At 43.1% G+C, this 20,642-nt stretch overlaps 1 protein-coding gene and 1 long non-coding RNA gene across 8 annotated transcripts in view; one reads left to right on the top strand and one right to left on the bottom strand.

The window, feature by feature from the left end:
* LOC311594173 (protein NDRG3) overlaps nt 1-20,642 on the bottom strand; it is a 63,874-nt gene that overhangs the window by 30,303 nt on the left and 12,929 nt on the right. For 2 of the 6 annotated variants that reach the window (XM_084775708.1, XM_084775711.1), the window contains exons 2-3: nt 14,284-14,385; nt 2,888-2,923 (exon numbers count right to left, since the gene is read on the bottom strand). In XM_084775708.1, coding sequence (XP_084631834.1) covers nt 2,888-2,923; nt 14,284-14,340 — 93 coding nt within the window. In that variant the 5' untranslated portion in view covers nt 14,341-14,385. Of the gene's footprint in view, nt 1-2,887; nt 2,924-14,283; nt 14,386-17,818; nt 17,959-20,642 lie in introns of those variants that run through there. The other 4 variants (XM_084775710.1, XM_084775713.1, XM_084775709.1 and 1 more) reach the window with 3 other exon arrangements.
* LOC311594193 lies at nt 209-20,112 on the top strand. 2 transcript variants are annotated; one of them, XR_014777987.1, is made up of 3 exons: nt 209-2,629; nt 17,467-17,582; nt 19,222-20,112. It is a non-coding gene; the product is annotated as an uncharacterized lncRNA (long non-coding RNA). The 2 variants fall into 2 exon arrangements; XR_014777988.1 differs by lacking the exon at nt 209-2,629 and adding an exon at nt 17,217-17,391.

The following is a 20,642-nucleotide window of genomic DNA, read 5'->3' as shown; positions in this document are numbered from 1 at the left end:
AACCATCGATATTGGGATCTGATGCCCTCTTCTGGCCTGCAGTGTACATGCAGATAGAGTACTCATATACATAAAAGCAAATAAATCTTTTTTAAAAAATATATTTTATTAATTTATTCATATTACATCTCAGTTGTTATCCCATCCCTTTTATCCTCCCATTTCTCCCTCCCTCCCATTTTCCCCTTATTCCCCTCCCCTATGACTGTGACTGAGGGGGACCTCCTCCCCCTGTATATGCTCCATAGGGTATCAAGTCTCTTCTTGGTAGCCTGCTATCCTTCCTCTGAGTGCCACCAGGCCTCCCCATCCAGGGGACGTGGTCAAATATGGGGCACCAGAGTTTGTGTGAAAGTCAGACCCCACTCTCCACTCAACTGTGGAGAATGTCCTGTCCACTGACTACATCTGGGTAGGGGTTCGAAGTTTACTGCATGTATTGTCCTTGGCTGGTGCCATAGTTTGAGCAGGACCCCTGGGCCCAGATCTGCCTCTGGATCCTTCTATTTTCCCAAGTAAATAAATCTTTTTTTAGAAAGATGTCTTTTTTAAAAAAGCCAACTGTGAGAGTTTGGTCTCTCCTGCTATCCTGTGGGCTCTGGGAACTGAACCCAGGTGGTCAACTTTGGCAGAAAGTACCTTTATCTACTAAGCTATCTTGCTGGCTGCATGTGGCTTTAAAAAAAGGGGGGGGGGCTGGAGAGATGGCTCAGAGGTTAAAAGCACTGCCTGTTCTTCCAAAGGTCCTGAGTTCAATCCCCAGCAACCACATGGTGGCTCACAACCATCTATAGTGAAATCTGGTGCCCTCTTCTGGTCTGCAGGCATATATGAAGGTGAAACACTGTATACTTAAATAAATAAATCTTTAAAAAAAAAAAAGGACTTTTGGAGACTGACCTCAGGTTATCAAATTTATGCAATAAGCCTTTACCCACTTATCCATCTCATTGGTCACTTGCTAGAGTATTACTGTGTGTGTCTTGCATGTATGCACACCATAGCATACATGTGAAGGTCAGAGGACAGCTTTATGGAGTTGGTCTCCCCATGTATCCTATGCAGGTTCCAGGGACTGAACTCAGATTATCAGGCTTACGTTGTAAGTGGCTTTACCCACTGGGTCATTTTACTAGCCCTTGCTAGACTAATTTTAAATTTAAATATTTAAAATTTAAATATTAAATTTAATTTTACTTAAATGTATACATATACTTACATATGAAAACAGAGTACTTGTCTAGCATGAATAAGGCCCTGGGTCCCATCTCCAGCTTCAGGGTGGGAGTGCACACCATACACACACACCACACACACACACAGTAAATCAGAAGAAAAAGATAGCCTTACACTGAGTCCTCCTGACACTCTATCTGAATAATCTCCTTCTAGGTAAGTTATGTCAAAAGCAATAAACTCCAACTGATTCAGCTAGGACCAAACCCTAACTAAAGTCAGATTAAATTAGAAACAAGTAAACTCAACCTTGAATGCTCCATTGTCACAAGTATCAAAAGTTCTAAAGATTTTTTGAATCTACGTAAGTGACTCCCAAGCACACTGGGCTGACTCTGGAGAGATACAGAACCAGCTGGAAGGGGGATCAAGGACAAGGGTAGCAGCCTGCCCTTGCACAGCAAGCCTCCGCTAACCTGCCTAATAGCCTCAGCCTGAGGGACAAGGGGATTCCTTAAATGTTAGTTCTGGACTTATCCAGAAAAAAAAAAAAGTAATAGATTCAGGAAGAGCTGCTTTTTCAGTCCCAATCATTCTATGTCCTCACCCAGAAAATAGAAACAATGAAAACCTTATAATATTGCTGCCTCTCTAAAACATACATTTCAAAGATCAAGTCTAACAGATACTCAATTGTAGGGGACTAATAATTATGAGAGAACTGGTTTGCCAATACAAAGGATATAATTTTTTAATTTATCAATACAAGGATTGAATAGACTGGTTTTTCCTTTTGATGCTTATGTTATAAAGATTGTACTTAACATAAAGTACATATTGGAAATAATTCTTTGCTGATGGTTATGCAGGATGGTTGGCTACTGGAAACAAGTAGTACAGTTTGAAGCACTATCCTTTCCTGTCAGTACCCTTTGAGTCAACTTCATGTCATAGCCATGGCACCAATCCCAAATGAGAGAGTCAGGCTGCGTGGGCTCATAAGGTTCCCTATATGTCTGTGTGTGCTCCTTTCTTAGATTTCTTTCAAGACTAGGTAACAGATAAAGTACGTGGGTAGAGAACTGCTGGCTCATCTCACTGATTTTCTAATTGGCAACAGTAGATTATGAAGAACAGTAAGTACCATGTAGGAAAATACTAAGCCAGGATAAAGTTTGCATTTTCAAACATAAAGCCAAGAAAAATCTTCACTTTGTATTAAGATGCCTTTTCTCCAAACTGCCCATCTATTTTACCTGCAGTCTGGTGACAAACTTCCATTTACAACTTTTGACAAATGAGTACTATGATGTCATCTGAGGAGAGGAGATTTTAGTCACAAAGACACAGCTCAACCAAGCAACCCACAGTCATTAGACAGCTTCCTAGAAGACACTGAAGATGATAGCAAATCATTTTAAATAAGCTTGATCCAGTGACTAAAAGAACACCGGTGAGTCACAGTTAGCTATGATGAGCACACTTCTAGCTAGGTGTGGTGGCTCATGCCTGCAATCCCAGAACTTGGGAGTCTGAAGCAGGAGGCACTGTCATGAGTTCAAGGCCAGCCTGGGGGTGCAGTCCCTGCTCCAACAAAACAAAATACAAACAATAGCAATGCAAGATCCACTTCTCTAAGACCACCAGCACAGGGAGGGGGACACTGTAGGGACCCTGTACAGAGCCTCTTTGGTGCTTGTACAGTCCTTACCTGACAGTCAAAGTCCTGGAAGTTTCGTGTGCCGTTCTGTCAATAGAAGGCAGAAAACACAGTCAGTTTCCCCAAATGGGCAGTAAATTCAGTTTACAATGAAAGCATGTGCAGCCTCCTGGTTCTCACTAACTAAACTGTTTTTCACTGAACAGTTTAGAGAGGGGGTGGGTGTTTGGTATGCTACTGCAGGCTACGTGTTCAGAGTTGAGATTAAGATGAAGATAAAGCCTCAAGCCTCCTTACCCAGGATGCGCAGGAACATGCATGCAAGGATGTGCATGAGCCACAGTCTGAAGCTCATCCTGAGCACACACAGAAGAACTTGAGAGGAAAGATATTGGAAGCCACCCTAAGAGTGATGGGGAAGAGAAAAAAATTTCCAGCACTAGAAATTAAAGAAACAATTAGGAAGAAGACAATACAAGGAATGAAAACTTCAAATCTAACTTTCGTTGGATTTCCTCTTTAAGAGAAGCAATGGTGAGCTGGGTATGGTGGTACACGCTTTTAATCCCAACACTGGATGGCAGAGGCAGGTGTATCTCTGTGAGTTCAAGGCTAGACTGGTCTACAAATAAGTCTAGGACAGCCAGGGCTGTTACACAGAAAAGCCCTGTCTCAGGGGAAAAAAAAGAAAAAGGAAAAAGAAAAAAGAAAACAACAGTGGGATCTGGGTGAAACCAGCACTTGGGTGAGGCAGGCAGATCTCTGTGAGTTCAAGGCCAGCCTGGTCTACAAAAGTGAGTCCAGGACAGACAACGCTATACAGAGCAATCCTATCTTGGAAAACCGAACCAATAAATAAATATTATAAAAAAGGAAAAAAAATCACTGAATCACTGAAGAAGTCCAATATATCTCAAGCTCTAAATGAAATTCACAAGCTTCTAAAAGGGGGTTAAATGATGGTAATGCTCCAGGGAATCGGTGGGATGATTCAGAGGCACTGGTACAGTGTGGAAGACGCCAGAGTTGAAAGAGAACAATGTAAGAATACAAAAAGGATGCCAGGCAGATATATTTGGAAAAACGAGAAAAACCCCTCTGACTTGCCTTCCCTGAAAAGCTCTCCTATTACTAGACTGTTACATAATGGCACACGTATTCATCTTCCCTACAGCTTCCAGAAGGGATGGGGCTACCAATAAGTGCCCTTCTCAACACTGCCCCTCCAGATATTTGATTGTTCAAGAAGCCAGTCTTAGAAATAGTTCCTCTCTGAGCCAGAGGTGTAGCTCAGCTTTAGAGCACTGGCTTAGTGTGCTCAAGGTCTTAGGTTTGATTCCCAACATTAAAAAGAAGAAAAGACAGGTGTGGGGTGGCGCACACCTTTAATCCCAGCACTGGGGAGGCAGAGGCAGGTGGATCACTGTGAATTCAAGGCCAGCCTGGTCTACAAAAGGAAGTCCAGGACAGTCAAGGCTACACAGAGAGACCCTGTCTCAAATAAATAAATAAATAAATAAATAAATAAATATAATTAAAAGAAGAGGAAGAAGAAGAAGAAGAAGAAGAAGAAGAAGAAGAAGAAGAAGAAGAAAAAGAAGAAGAAGAAGAAGAAGAAGAAGAAGAAGAAGAAGAAGAAGAAGAAGAAGAAGAAGACAATCACAGACTCCACCATTCTTCCTGATTCTACCACCCACCCAGCTGGTGAGACAAAACAGAGGTTGAAGCAGAGTTCTGTGAGTGCACACACCAAAAGAAACAAACTATCCTGCCCAGGAGAGGAGCTAGTAGAACTAGCTGGAGTAATCTGGAGCAGTGGTAGCCATCAGTTACGTGAACAATCCAAGTTGTGCATGTGTGTATGTTGTTGTTTTCACATTGTTTTTAATGCTGTTTTGTGAGACAGGTTCTCACTATATAGCCTAGGCATGCCTTGAATTCATAATCCTCTTACTTCCTGAGTGCTGAGATTATAGGTGTATGGAGCACATATTGCTATTAGGTTTAAAATTATTACAGACACTTCTGTATGACACCGATGACCTCCTGAAGGAATAAGGTTCTAGATACGCAGCCTTGAGTTTTCTAAGGTGCACACAGTAAAGTCACAACAGGTCAATCAATCATCAGGAAACTGCAGGTGCCTCTAATGATAAAAAGAACAGAGAAGGCGGATCTCAGCATCATTCTTGACTAAAAATTGAATAAATAATTTTAAAGTCTGTTACAATGATAGCATGGAAAGATAGCTATCATTCCATCCAGATACAGGATAGCACATTTCAGGGAAAGCTTCTATAAGCAAAAAGCATCATGGTGTCGAATGCCTAAGTAGTCCCAAGGGATATAGGTAAGAATTTCTTCAGAGAAGCCATTGCACTTAAGACTATGAAAGACCAAAGGAAAGGTCCTTGCACAGACTGAAGTAGATGGTTCTAGTAAGATATAAATGACCGGCAGGTGAGGTCTTTGATTTATGTAGTAAGAAAGCCAATTTAAAAACATTAAGGCAGGCCCCTGCCTATAATCCCAGCTCTTAGGGGTTGAGGCAGGACTGCTGAGAGTTCAAGGCCAGTTTGGGCTATAAAGTGAGTTCCAGCCTAGCTGGGATAGAATACGAGGCCTTGTCATAAAAAACAAAATAAAGGTCAGAAGGAAAATACCAAAACTTTAGGGGCCATCTATCTCTGCATAGAGATTATGAGTGATTGTAATTCTATTAATGCTTTTCTACAATAAGCATGTGTTTCCCTTTTGTAATTTACCAAACAAAATGGATTTGTACAAAACAGCACAGATTTCGAGATAGGTCATATTAGGGTTTCAGTCTTACGGTGTTCTTGGAGGTTCGTTAGGGATTACTTAGAAAGACTAGAGAAAATCCCTCTGATCTGACTGGGCTCTTCAGGAGCAGCTGCACTGGGAGCATATGCTCAGCTTCCTTGTGACTATGCAACAGCAACCACAAGGCATTTTGTAATGTATGAGCCTCTGAGATGAGCACAAGAGAAATGCTGACAGTAGAAACAGGCAATGCCAGCCATCTTCTTTGTTGAGGAGTTAGCAAAACTCTTAATCATATGATTAGACTCTCAGAGGAAAAAATCATTTTTCTTTTATCTAATTGTGGGGGGGGGGAAGGAGAGACAGAGAATGGGGGGAGGGAGAAAGGCGGCATCTTTGTGCAGTTCATGTGCGGCTCAATGTAAGTGTGCTTACATAGCATATTCAAAGCCCTGTGTTCTAACTTCAGCACCACAAAAATAAACAAACAACAAGCACAAGTTTAAAAAAAAAGATAACTTCAAAGCAAGTAATTCTCTCAACTTGAGTAAAGAAAAAAGCAACTAAGAACAGGCCAAAGAAAGAAGAGGGTTTTAAATACAAATAAATAAAAAAACCTGGACAGGAGAAACAGTGATTACTAGAGAGAAGAGAGATGCACCCTCCCAATACAATGTCACATCAAGAAATATAAAAACTAAAAAAAAAAAACAAACCTATTTTCTAAGGAGAAATATGTTCAAGCTGATAATCTAAGATAAGAATGAAAATTCTATAAGCTTTAAGCATCTATACTAATCATTATTTTAAAAAAAATAATTAACAAACAGACTTCTTAATAAACCCATGCAGTCCAGATAGTAAGATAAAACTGTACTCTTCTATATCTATCTATCTATCTATTTATCTATCTATCTATCTATCCATCCTATAATCTATAGATATATGTCTATAATCTATATATCTATAGACTGTAGTCATCTTTAACCAAGTTATTACCTGTAGACTGCTGCAAAAAACACAATTTCAACTTTGAAGCTGACATTTACTCTGCACACTATTAGGCTAATGTCATAGGCCATAGATTCCTGCATGAAAAATTCCTTGGGCTCTAATCTCAGCACTCAGGGAGGCAGAGGCAGGCAATCTCTGTCAGTTTGAGCCTGATCTACAAGTGAGTCCAGGACAGCCAAGGCTACACAGAGAAACCCTGTCTCAACATAAATAAATAAATAAATAAAATATTGGGCTCTTTGATAGGCTGTTATGGTTTGCTAGGAACCCACTCCCTGGCCCTGTCTCACTTAGGTCATTCCTGACAACAGCTGTGACAACTTAGCACACTAAGGTATAGCCACGTTCTAGTTCATACCAGAATATTCTCTGATGAAAGTGTCAGCAAATATGATGTTAACTGTAGCTGTTGAGTAGGACAGTCCTAGAGAATGAACCTAGGGCCTCATGCACATGAGATGGGTCAGCTACCACCACGCGATGCCCCCGCACTCTTCTTTTTCTTTCTTTCAGCCACAGTTTTACCCCCAGAGCACACTCCATTTCCTCATTCCCAGAAGCTCAGACTATAGAGTGATCAAGTTCTCACTGGCCAAGGCCAACAGTGAGAGTAGCAGGGGCATCCCTAAACCGCTCTCTAACTAACTTCACCCTGTCTCTTACCATTTCCCTGAGCCATGTTCTATGCCTTCATTTTTCTTGTAATTTTTCATATCTAAGTAAGCAAAACCATCTACAATGAGGCTTGATCACAGAAAGCAAATATTGCAGGCTGACTTGGGAATGCCAGTGGACTCAGGTACTGCCTGCCCTATTACACTACTGCATCTTTTTTCCCAGCACCTTTCTGACACTCTAGCTACCCAGCCTTTAACCAGTAACTCCTCAGGTAGGCCAGACCCCTTGGAAATCTTTATGGGGGCTGGAGAAATGGCTCAGAGGTTAAAAGCACCGGCTGCTCTTCCAAAGGTCCCAAGTTCAATTCCCAGCAACCACATGGGTGGCTCACAACCATCTGTATTGAGATCCTGTACCTTCCTGTGGTGGGCAGAATAATGTATAAATAATAAACAAATTAAAAAAAGTTAAAAGTGGGGCTGGTGAGATGGCTCAGAGGTTAAGAGCACTGTCTGTTCTTCCAAAGGCCATGAGTTCAATTCCCAGCAACCACATGGTGGCTCAGAGCCATCCATAATAAGATCTGGTGCCGTCTTCTGGTGTGCAGGCTCACATGTAGGTGGAATACTGTCTAAATAATAAATAAGTCTTTTAAAAAATTTGAAAGTGTTATTTATTATTGTATATGTGTGCACGGTTGAAGGAGGAGAACGTGTACCACCATACACATGTGGAGGTCAGAGGACAAAGTGCAGCTGCTTCTCTCCTTCCACCTTTACATGGGTTTTGGGGATCAAACTCACGTCATCAGTCTTATACAACATGACCCACCCCACAGACACCTCCTCAAAAAGCAACCCTGATACATAAACGCTTCTGTTTCTGTTCTCCTGGAGCTCCCAGGGGCTGGAGAGATGGCTCAGCAGTGCAGAATGCTTGCTGATGCTCTTCCAGAGGCCCCAGGTTCAATTCCTAACACCCACATGACAGCTCACAAGCATCACTAACTATGGTTCTGGAGGGGAGGGATCCAACGCCATCTCCTGATCTCTGTGGGCATCAGACACACACGTGATGCACCAACGTACATGCAGACAGAATGACCGTATCAGTTAAGAAATTATTTTTAACTTGATCCCAGAGTTCTCCCTCTTACAATTCTTACACTATCGTCTTCCCCTTTGCTTACATGCCCAGTCCTTAAAAGAAAACACAAACCTTAAACTACAGTGTAGGTTATTTTGCAAAGTATTATAATAACCAAAACAATGCAAACAGCTTGTTTCCATTCACTGCCTTGGGTATTTACTCTCCTTCCTGATATATCTTCAACGCTTCAGAAGACAACTGTGCCTTCCTATTTGTTTTCCTCATACCTGGCTTTTGGCTTTTACTAGGCACTGCAGTATCTAAAGCAGTAGTAGGGACACTAAAAGGCAGAGAGAACGAAGCGTGGTTTGCTTTCCTGCCTGGTGTGAGATCTGCTGGCTGAACAACTAACAAGCAGCAGCAGCAGACGGTAGGAAGAGCACCAGGCTCCCAGAGCAAGGTCAAAGTTAAAGGTTAAAGGTACTAGTCTGAGCTCTAACACTTTAGTAGACACTGGCTTTGGACAAGGTATGAGCATCGTCTATAAAACAGTTGATTATCTGACAAGATATAATACTTGGTTAGTTTATTTGTTTGTTTTGTGTTTTTATGAGACAGGATCTCTCTACATAGCCCTGACTGCTCTGGAACTAACTATTTAGACCAGGCTGGCCTTGAACTCACAGAGATTGGCTTCCTCTACCTCCTGAGTGCTGGGATTAAAGGTGTATGCCTCCCAAAAAAAAAAAAAAAAAAAAGGTGTATGCCACCATGCCTGGCTGGAGAATAATATAATAGTTTAAAAAATACTCTGAAAATGGCTAAGCCCTTTTTGAAATAGCGTCTTATTATGTAGCCCTGGCTAGCCTGGAATTCGTATGCAATCCAGACTAGCCTCAGACTACTGACAACCTTCTTGCCTCTGCCTCCCAAATGCTAGGAGTTCAGGGATGTGCTACTAGGGCTGGCTTTTCTTTTTCTTTTAAGGCCTGATCATGCTAAGTAATCTAGGACTTGGTGTTTTCTTATCTCAGCTTTCTAAGCACTGGTATTATAGTTCTATACCATGATGCTACGCTATTTGAGAAAAAAAAAACAACACAAAACACCCATAGATCTATACATTCTGTACTGGTGGTTACTTCTCTTCATCACTGGAGCCAAAATAAGCATGACAAATTCACCCACTTCTTGACAATTCTGAGCTATAGACAAAATTACAGGCATACTAAAATAAAGTGGGAAGAATACCAACAAATGATGAGACAAGTTAACACGAGCTTCTCTTAAAATATCTGGAAAGTGCTTCCTTACGGTCACCGCAGGACATGTTTCTCTGTAATAGGGTTGGTCTACATTCTTTTTAGCTCCCTGAAGCCTTGAAAGGGTTTGGGCAATGTCTTAGGCTAAGAGCAAATTATGAAGAGAAAGATGAGGTTAAATAGTATATATCTCTAGGTTGCTTCTTAAAGATACAAGAAATGTCACACTGGCAAAGTCTATGTGGTCACGACAGTGGGCAGAACACTTTAGAACAGGAAAGACTTGGGTTTCAGTCCCAGACCTACCATTTATTGACTGGGCAAGCTGGCCTATCAGTCAGATATTTTTATCTGTTAAGTGAAGATTAATACTACTTCAAAGAGATAATCTGAGCACTAAGAGAGAATTATGTAAAACATTTGGCACATAGAAAGTACTTAGTAAATAATAGCAGGATAGCCCCTACTCCACCCCACCCCCAAGAAGAAGAAGGAGGAGGAGGAGGAGGAGGAGGAGGAGGAAAGGAAGGAAAAAGAGGGAGAGAGGGAAGGAGGGAGAGAGGGAAGGTAAAACAACAACAAAAGCTTCTTAAGGCATCTACTCTTTCAAATCCAAAGACTTTTCTCTCAATACCAGTGAGTGTCATCCATGGACTTGGCACCTTTTTAGTTGTCACCACTAGGGGAGGGCTAGTAGCACCTAGTGGATTCAGGCCGAAGTTGCTGTTAGACGTTCTACAATGCATACAACAGTGTCCCAAATAGTATCCAGTCCAAAACAACACCAGTGCCAATATGAGGAAACTCTTCAAGCATTTTTTTTTTTTGGAACTCAGTCTAGAGAGCCACTTCCTTTCTTAGCTTTAGTTTACTCAGCAATATGGAAATGCGATTATCTGTGAGTGCTACTTCACCAAGCCATTTAGAGCATCAAATGAAACCATGGAGATAGATGAGAGGCATTTTCCTCATCATTTTCTTTTACAACATATACAAAAGCACCAACTCACTGAGCTAAGCTGGCAGTTTTCAAACACCAGGGAATCACTGTGGTTGTTGAAGGTGGGAGGGCTATGGAGGCAGAACTCTTTGGCAATGTCATTGTTCAAAGGGGAGACTCTTGTGTACTCTGTCAAACATGGGATGTTCATGAATAGTAAACGGGACAGGAACATGTCATGTCTCAGGGGGAAAGGAGTAAGATGGAATGTGGGAACAGAACAGGCCCGTCAGCGAGGACGTGACAGATGTGAGGGACTGAGACTTTGCTTAGTGCTAGGCTATTTGGGCCACAATGAAATACCACAGAAGGGAAGACTTGAAACAACAGAAACTTAGTTCCTTACAGTTCTGGAAGCTGCAAAGTTTAAGACTGAGGTTTCAGTCTCTTATGAGGACTCAGTCCTCATATGGTAACAGGGAGAGGCCACCTATCAGATATTTTCCTGGCCTTACTCAACTTTAATCACTTCTATAAAGGTCTGTCTTAGTTATATACTGTTGCCTCAATAAAAAAAAAAAAACTCCCAACAAAAGGAACTTAGGAGAGAAAGATTTTATTTTAGCTCCAAACCAGGTTATAATCCAGTACAGCTGGGTAGTCAAGGTGGTAGGAACGTGAAGCAGCTAACCACAGCCACAGGCAGGAGCAGAGAGGGCACGAGTACATACGTACTTGCCAGTGCTCAGCTTACTTCCTCCTTTTTTTTTTTAAGATTTATTTATTATGTATACAGTATGCATCAGATCACATTATAGATGGTTGTGAGCCGCCACGTGGTTGCTGGGAATTGAACTCAGGGCCTCTGGAAGAGCAGTTAGTGCTCTTAACCACTGAGCCATCTCTCTAGCCCAACTTCCTCCTTTTTTATATAGTACAGGACCCAAGCCAGAGAATGGTGCTGTCTTCCCACCTTGTTTAGTATGACCAGGACACACACCCACAGCAGTGCCCACAGACCATCCTAATCTAGCTAAGCAATCCCTCAAGCCTGCCTTCCCAGGGGACTCTAGGTCATGTCAGGGTGACAGTGAAAGCTAACCATCATGAGGCCTGCTCTCCAGGCACATGTGGTGAGGGCAAGAGTTTCCATGTGCAAAATTGGGAGGGGAGCACAACTCACTCTGTAAAATCAAGGAAAACATCAGACCAAGCTGAAGCATCCCTGTAGCCTCAGAGAAGCTCAGACACTACTCAAGGGATTTTCTTTTCTTTTTGTAAATGATGTGTGTGTGCCTTTCTGGGGGTCTGTGCACAGGCACGCAGGTGTCCATGGGGGCCGGAAAAGGGCATTAGATGCCCTGGAGCCGGAGTTATAGGCAGTTGTGAGCTGCCCAGCCTAGATGCTAGGAACCCAACTCAAATCCTCTGCAAATCTCTTTGCTGTTGACCTCTCTCTCCAGTCCCAGTGCAGTGCACTTCTTTCATTTTTTTTTTCTTTTCTTCCTTTCTTTTTTGGCTTTTCAAGACATGGTTTCTCTGTGTAGCCTTGGCTATCCTCAAACTCACAGAGATTCGCCAGCCTCTGCCTCCCTGAGTGCTGGGATTACAGGTGTGCGCCAGCATGCCCAGCTCCAATACATTTCTATATGATCTACCATTGCCCCTTTCCTTCTCCAGCTGCCTTTTCTGTGATTATGTAGGCAACTAACTTGTGCATTTACATGCTGCCTCGGCCATCTTGTGGCTTTTCAGGGCCAGGGAACAGCCCATGTCCTTAATTTTGTCTCAGTCCTCAATTATCTGAAGTCAGTCTGGTCATGTGTTTCTACCATGAGGCAATCAAAACCAACTATGCTCCAGTCTCAATCTTGGAGGTTTTAAAGATAAGTGCTGAGCAGGCAAGGCATGGCATAACATGAGAATCTGGAGTTCAAGGCCAGTCTGAATCACATAGTGAGACCTTGTCTCAAAACAATAACAAAGATGCTGGTGCTAAGTGGCTTTAGTGGCTGAGCACTTGACAATCATGATTCCTCCGTTCAATCCTCAGTACAAACAAAACAAGTACACTTCATCCCAGGCCAGGCCAGGCCAGTAAGGCATCAGTAAGGCGGGAGGACTCCACATTAGTGATTCTTACATCTCCACAGACAGTTCCAACAAGAAGCCAAAGCCGAGACCTACTGAGTGCAGCCCATACCCCTTACACGGCTCTGGTCTGGGATCTGCATTTTTAAACAGTCCCTTACCTGACTCTGATGATTACCAAGACTGAGGACAGGTCACTTCCTTATTGAAGCTAACCTGTCTGCTTGCTCCTGCCCTGAGAATACTCTTTTCTGTGGCCAGATATGAGCTTTACAGTTGTAGAATTTAGTTCCCTCCTCCCCTTCATGGCATATCATTTTAGGTACAGTTCTTCGTATACACAGAAAGATGATATTTAATGGATAGAGATTTCTGGAAAGACTGTGGGGCAGTCAACAGAAGTCAAGAGGATGTTTAAAAAGTTCAGACTGCCAAAAGAGAGAGCACAAAGTCTGTTGAAAGTCAAAGGAAGGAGTGACAGAAGAAGCCACAGGGGTGAGTATGGGGTTGGTAAAACGCCATAGAATTTAGTAAAATATAAGTCAGCAGAGGTAGAGATTACCGAGGGCCTTGCTTTGCACAAGAGAAAAGGTAATTATCACCAACATCTTTTGGTACTCTCTCACCCCTTCCCACCCTCACCTTCTCCACATACTTTCTCAAGTCTTGCCTCTAAGGATGTGGTGGACTCACACCAAGCTATACAGTACTTAACAGAAGTGTAGGACAACAAACCAAAACAACAGAGTAGGAAAGAGTTCCTGATGTGCGCACTGAACAGGGAGGGACAAGAAAGATCTGCTTGTCTTAACGTTTGGTACCTCACATCATGCTTTGCATTTGCTGAGTCCTGGTGGCTGTCAACTACACCACTCATCATGGACAAAGATAAAAATGAGGTGCCCTCTGCTGGGTGTGGTAGTACACCCCTTTAATCCAAGCTCTGGGGAGGCAGAGGCAGGTGGATTTCTTGAGTTCAAGGACTCTCAGAGCTACACAGAGAAACCCTGTCTCAAAACCAACACCCCATGACCCGAAATTGAGTTATACTACTGACAACAATCCCTTATGAACACGGTGATGTTTACCAAAAGGTCACATTGTAGATAATGTCAGAGTCTACAAACTTTTGAGAGAACTCTGTAGCCTGTATACATCACTAGCCATGCATGTAAAAAAAAAAAAAGATTGTCCTTATAGAAGCACCAGGTGTGGTGATGCACGCCTTTAATCCCAGCACTCGGGAGGCAGAGACAGGCAGTTTGAGGCCAGCCTGGTCTACAAAGTGAGTCCTTTGATATTTAGTTTCTATAAGGAAAAAACAAAAACAAAAAAAAAATTTTCCTTATAGAAATTAAATGGCAAAGCATTTGGATCCTAAATCAAATATTACCTTCACATTTTCTATTTAAGTTGGTCATATTATTCTTCCTTTCAGAACTCTATAAAGTAGAAAAGCTTCAATATATGACTGAATTTGCCCATGGAAAAGAAAAGTCAGGGGAGACATCAAAGAGTAAGTTAAGAAATTAGTTTTTAAAGTATTCCCATCACTAAATATTTTACTTAGTATTTTGATGCTATAAAAATTAATTAATAATAGAAGAAAACATCTGTATATAATTTAGCTAAAATAGAACAGGCTTTACCTTGTCATTTAGCAGTGGTTTGATCTCTGTGAGTTGAACATCCTGAAGTTCATCCATGAGGATGGCTCAGAGTAGGTAAGTCTCAAGAATAAACCAGTAACTCTGAAATAGAAGGGAAGGAAGAGAAAACAGATGCTTACACTGGTGCTGGACACATACCATCATCCACTCGGATGCCGGAATTTGCTCTGTGTATATCATGTACTGCACAGGGTGCAGCAGACACAGAGTGGAGGCAGACTAACTCTCAAACGGCCTGTCCTTCTTCCCTCTGGTATTCATACCTTTTCACAGCTTCCCACCTCACCCCCAAGGTATGGGTAGGACCTGTGCCTTGCTTTTAACTAACAGAGTGAGGCAAAGGAGATAGATTGTATACCTGTGCTTTTATATGGTTACATTCCAAATATTTTAACATCTGTCTTGCTGCAAGACATTTTACCCTGCTAACTTTGTTGAGCCAGCTAGCAAGCTATAAGCAGGCCAAGTGGCAGGAAACTAAGGTCAGCTTCCTTTAGGACAGCAAGGGGGAAAACACAGAAAGAAACTGAGACCCTCGGTTCAATAATCTCTACAAGAAACTGAATGTTGCCACCAACCACATGACCCAGGAAACAGATGCTTCCCCGATGGAAACTCAGCTAAGAGTTATACCTAACTGAAACCTTGTTTGCAGCCCTAGCACAGAGATATAAAGGTGTGTTGTTTAAGGTTACTATGCCTGTGGTAATATTTTAACAAAGAAACAACAAATACAATAGCCTTTGCATTCATGCTGTATGTATCTTGGGTTCTAAAGATGGCTAAGAGAACACTATTCTCACAACTGTGCTCCTGGAAGCAACAATGTGGAGAGAGGGTTAAGGAAGGCGACAACCGAAAGTTATTGATGCAGAATAGGACCCTGGATTCATAATGGCAATGGCAGTAAAATTGGATCTACAACGCAACTGAGGAATCTCAGCGTGAGTGGAGGGTGGTAGCTGACCTGTGAGATGGCCGTTTATGAGTCCCATTCTCCTGGATTCTTGATAGTCACACTCACACGTAATCGCCCACCCAAATAAATCAGGAAGGACCTACATTACTAATAGAACACAAGAGAAGTGATAAAATGTGACTTTTCAGAGTTCTGTTAATGGGCATTATAGCTTCTGTGATGTAGAACTTCTATCATCAAGAGAGGAAACCAGTATATTGTGAGGATGCACACAGACCTCTGGAGGTCCATGTGGAGGGATCGGCATCCCATTACCAACCTGCTAGCCTTGTGATCTTGCAAATGAATCCTAAAGCCTCAGTGCAGAGCTCAGATGTCTAAGCCATAGAAATACCTGACTGCAACCACATGAGACACTGGCCAGAACTGCTCTGCGAAGCCTGTTTCTGTGTCCCTGACCCACAGAAACTATAAAGATAATGAATAATTTTGTTTTGAAGTGATATGTCCTATAGCAATAGGTAGCCAGGAAAAAGGGGCAACGCTGTGGAGTTGAAAGAAAGGAAGGTGGCTGAGGGAGATAAGGTAACTAACCAGAAAGCCTTCCTTTGTCCCATCACATAGCCATGGATAGATTGTAAACACAGGATGCTGGAGGCACCTGACTCTCGCCCTGACTTCAAAGCTCTACACTCTTTCCCTTCTGTCTTGTCCTTGGACCCACGAAGTCAGGACAAATATTAACTCAATGAGTTTGCACCACTTACTGTGCAAGCACTAGTTAAGATCAGAGAGTGCCCCTGCCTGCTAGGAACACACAAGACAGCAGAGATGGCAATGGTCTATAAAATGATAAATACAAAGAAGAGACAAGCGTTCCAAGTGGAAACAATTGCTTCTAACTGGTGAGAATTAGGAAAGCCTCCAGAAGAGCCTGGAGTGCTGCAGATGCCTGGCAGCTGAGGAGATTATATCCTGACCAGACCCACTGTGAACGCAAATGATTTACTACGTCTACCCTGGCTTACGATGCAGTGCACTGCCGCGTATCTGCTGCTGTTCCGGGCTCACAAGGCTGTCTGGTACTGTGGTTTGCTGCCTCTGGCTAGCACAACAAGAGGCTCTGTGCAACATATCACAAGCCCAAGAAACAGAAACTCAAAGCTCAGAAGGTATAGCTGATTTTCTAGTATGCATGTGACCCTGGGTTCAAACTCCAGCTCTGAAAAAAATGCCTGAGATTTATTTATCTGTTTTATATTTATCGCATAATGAACGATGGCTGCTTTCCATTTGGACTTTATATGATCACTTAGACCATGAGAAATAATAGAATAATGAAAAGAGATTTTACTTACAATTTTTCCATTCAAGGATAACCATATTACCATCACTACTAGCAAGGCAGAGGCAGGAGGACTGAAAGTTTGATGCCATCCTGGGCTACACAGGAACTTGTCTCAAAACACCAATTTTAGTTTGTCCTTTTCTCCCATGTGAAATGGTGATATCCTGGCATTGTGTTTTCCAAACCACTTGCTTTATTTCCTAGTCCAATTCACTCACAAGGAAGTGTCACAAATTTCATTGTGGGTGTCTGGGCCTGTCAGGGAACATCAGGTCTAAAGTTAAGACATCCACTTACTGCTTCTCTCCATTGCTTGTTTCTTTTCTAAGCCCAGGCTAGCCCCAAACCTGTTATGTATCTGAGACTGTCCCTGAACTACTGATCTTCCTGCTTCTAAGTGGTGGGATTGTAGGCATGTGTCACCATGCCTGACCATCTCCTATTTCTACAATAAAATAACAACAACAATAACAATGACTGTGTCAGCATACACTTAGATGCAAAGTCAAGAAGACTGTCCCCCGAGCTTGGGCAGATTAAGGAAGGAATGCTGGAGCTGCTCCAGGGTTATTTAGAATTTGGCCAAAAGACAGGAGCATTTGCGTTCCACATATGAAGTGACCCGGTGAATTCTTTTTTCTTAGTTCCTTCCATCTTGAGCCCTTGCCAGTAAGCAGTTTTATAATATCTATAAGAAAAGTAAGATCACATGGTGGAAAACTCCATCTCCTGATCCCTCAGCTGCACACACTGGCTCCCTCCTGGGGATGTGGCCTGCAGTTCCGGCATCTGCTGCCAGGTCCCATCCTGGCACAAAGAGGTACGGATATTTTCAAAAGGCTGGTAAGATCTTCATAAGCTACAGTAGACAATTAATGTTTGCCCTCTTTCCTAGTCTTGAGAGGAAGTATGAAGAATGATAAAAACAGAGTCGCTCTGCAACTGGAGGAAAAGGGAAAGGCCAAAGCGGGCACAGCTCCATGCCTGGAGTTCTCTCACATCGATCTCCCAGTAAGACGTTTTCATTTACTTTATAAATAAGAAACTTAGGCTTGAACCAGCTCTGAAATTCTACATGTAAGGAACCAGGAAATGACTTTTTTTTTTCTTTCTCCAATATACCATAATGCCCATATTGAGCCCCACAGGCTGGCTACGGAAATTTGGATCAGTTCCTTCCTCCCCACCCACACGGTGGCACCCTGTGAGATAAATCTGATGGATGCCTAAAGCAATCCTATACATACCAACAATGACTCAGATCCCTTGGAAATGGAGGTTTGAGTCATCACTCCAGGATAAGAACTCATTCTTTCAGTAGCTAATTAAGGGCAAGGAGAACATGAAGTAAGGAAAAAGGGAATTAAATTCCAGGTATCTCTTGGTTGCCAGTTTTAAAACCAAGGGCTACCTCTCACTTATTAAAATAGTACGCTGCAAACTTTATACACTCTCCTGGGGCTGTTATCAGTTCTGAGGGATCACAGTCCAGCACGTGATCTGTCACTAAGGACAGGCGATCATCAGAGATGAGAGCGTGGATTGAAGGCGTGGTCGCTGACAGCACCTCTAATAGCGAGCTAGAGCAGCAACTCCATTCTCTTCATCCTGCCATCTTCCACATAGAATACATTAAATACTCTTTATATAACAAACTATATGGATCTTTAAAAAGACTCAACAGGCCAGATCAACTAGAAGGAGAATATACCAAAAGGAATGGTTTGCAGGAGCCCAGCTGGAAGGTAACAGTCCGTCAAGCAGCTGGAGTTACAAATGTAAAGGATAAAGGAGGGCCTAGGAGGGACGCTCAGTGCTAGAGCACTGGCCCAGCACACACGGGGCTGAGCCTCAGCACCAGTGAAGGATAAGCATAAGTTAAAGGGAAATTAAAAGTTGATTAAAAAATAGCACAAGGTCAGGGAAGAAACATGTTTTTGTCAAAGTTTCTGGTTAAGGGAGATAAAAGAATCATGACTCAAATGAACTAAAAAGAATAATAGATATTAATGAAAAGTTTTCAATTAAAATCAGGACTCAGAGAGATCTGAGTTCAAGTAAGAGTGAGATTTAGGGAGATGAACCCACAGGTCGTCAAACTACAGAGCCTGGGTCCTTCAGAAGGACAAGTGAACAGTGGGAAGTTGAGCCACTAGGAGATAAGAAAACGTCTAGAGGCACTGGAGGAAAAGCAGGAACACAGTGTCAGAAAGATCAAGGGAAAGAGGTTTACACAGTAGAAGAAAGCTGTCAAATGAAAAGGGAAGGAAAGGCTGAGAACTGAAAAGGCAGGAACACTGATGGAACACAGTCTATGGCCTGACTGCTGCCGGGTCCGTGTTGATGTCCATGGCCCGTGTTGCCACTGATGGCCAGGTGGAGAGCCACGTTAACATCTGTGATCCCAGCTGCATCGAGGACCTTGTCTGGGTCTGGAGCCCTTCTGCAACTGGGAGCCCTGTTCATGGTCTGTGCTGATGCCAGAAACTGTGTGGAAGCCCATGATGCGTGCGCCCATGGACCAAAAAGAGCAAGTAAGCTACTTTGGCAGTGATGTCGGTGACTGTAGACACAAAGTTGAGAAAGAGGGACATGGGAGACTTCTGTGACAACCCCCCTATTCTATCCCATCCCCCCAAAATAATAACAGCCTAAATAGGAAGTCATCAAAAAGAACTCTTATACACGGTGACAGGATGCCGAAGCATGGCTCTCCACTGCTGATGGCGTCCAGCAGGGATGTGCAAGAGGAGGGACCTAACTCTGTTTAAGGGGCAGGCCACTGAGTGTTTGACCACAATCCAGTGAGTATATAGATTTGGGGGGGATGGTAGTGGGGAGGCCGCAAAAACAAGGGGTGGTGGATAGAGAAGAACTGGGAAGCAAATGTGATAGGGGTGTATGATGTGAAATCCCAAAGAATGAATAAAAATATTATGTTGGGAGTGGGGGCCTAGAAAGAGTCAGGTATGCTATTATTACCAGAGAGACGGAGGCCGTGGGAGGTCGTGAGGTCAGTCCTATGTAAGAATGCTGTATGAAAAACAAAAATGAAGAAATGTAGGGAAAATGAAGTTCAGTCACCTATGCTGAAAAGCCCAGGGTTGGGTAGATCATCTTTTTGAAATCTGGAAACTGCTGTGCAATTGGAAAGTGAAGTGCAAGAGGAAATGTTACTAGGAGAAAAGGCGAGACACCAATGCTCCTTGACACACACAGAGCACTAGAAAGGTCTTGCACCAGGACCTGGGACTTTTAAGTTATGTGTCAAACCTCTGACTAGAAAACACAGAAAAGGCCAGGCAGTGGTGGCGCATGCCTTTAATCCCAGCACTCGGGAGGCAGAGGCAGGTGGATCTCTACGAGTTCTAGGCCAGCCTGGTCTACAGAGCGAGTTCCAAAACAGCCAAGGCTACACAGAGAAACCCTGCCTTGAAAAACCAAAAGTAAAATAGAAAGGAGAGAACAGAGGAAGCACAGGAACTTTGCTCAAGTGAGGATGTCGGGTCCCTGCAGAACACATAGGCCTAACAATGCAAAGCCAGGAGCATGGTGGCTCAGTGGCAGTGTGCTTACCCAGGAGCATGGTGGCTCAGTGGCAGTGTGCTTACCCAGGAGCATGGTGGCTCAGTGGCGGTATGCTTACCCAGGAGCATGGTGGCTCAGTGGCGGTGTGCTTACCCAGGAGCATGGTGGCTCAGTGGCGGTGTGCTTACCTAGTGGCGGTGTGCTTACCCAGGAGCATGGTGGCTCAGTGGTGGTGTGCTTACCTAGTGGCAGTGTGCTTACCTAGGAGTATGGTGGCTCAGTGGCAGTGTGCTTGCCTCGAGTGCGTGAGGCACCAGGTTCCATTCTTAGCACCAAAAGAAATAAAGTCTAGTGATGCAGAATGCAAGCCTCTGCCCACTCTGAGAGTGGAAGCCTGGAGACGCACGGACCTTCTGATCTAGGAGTCCATAACGACATTAGGAGTACCCTAGACATGACAGGCCCATAACTGGCTGAGCAACATGGAGCAAAGCAGTTTCCCCTTTCTGGGCCTCAGTTTCTCTATCTGTAAAGAGAAAAATT

This window comes from Acomys minous (genome assembly GCF_964271855.1).
Source record: "Acomys minous genome assembly, chromosome: 3".
Classification (NCBI taxonomy): domain Eukaryota; kingdom Metazoa; phylum Chordata; class Mammalia; order Rodentia; family Muridae; genus Acomys; species Acomys minous.
This window is presented reverse-complemented; position numbering and strand designations above follow the sequence as displayed.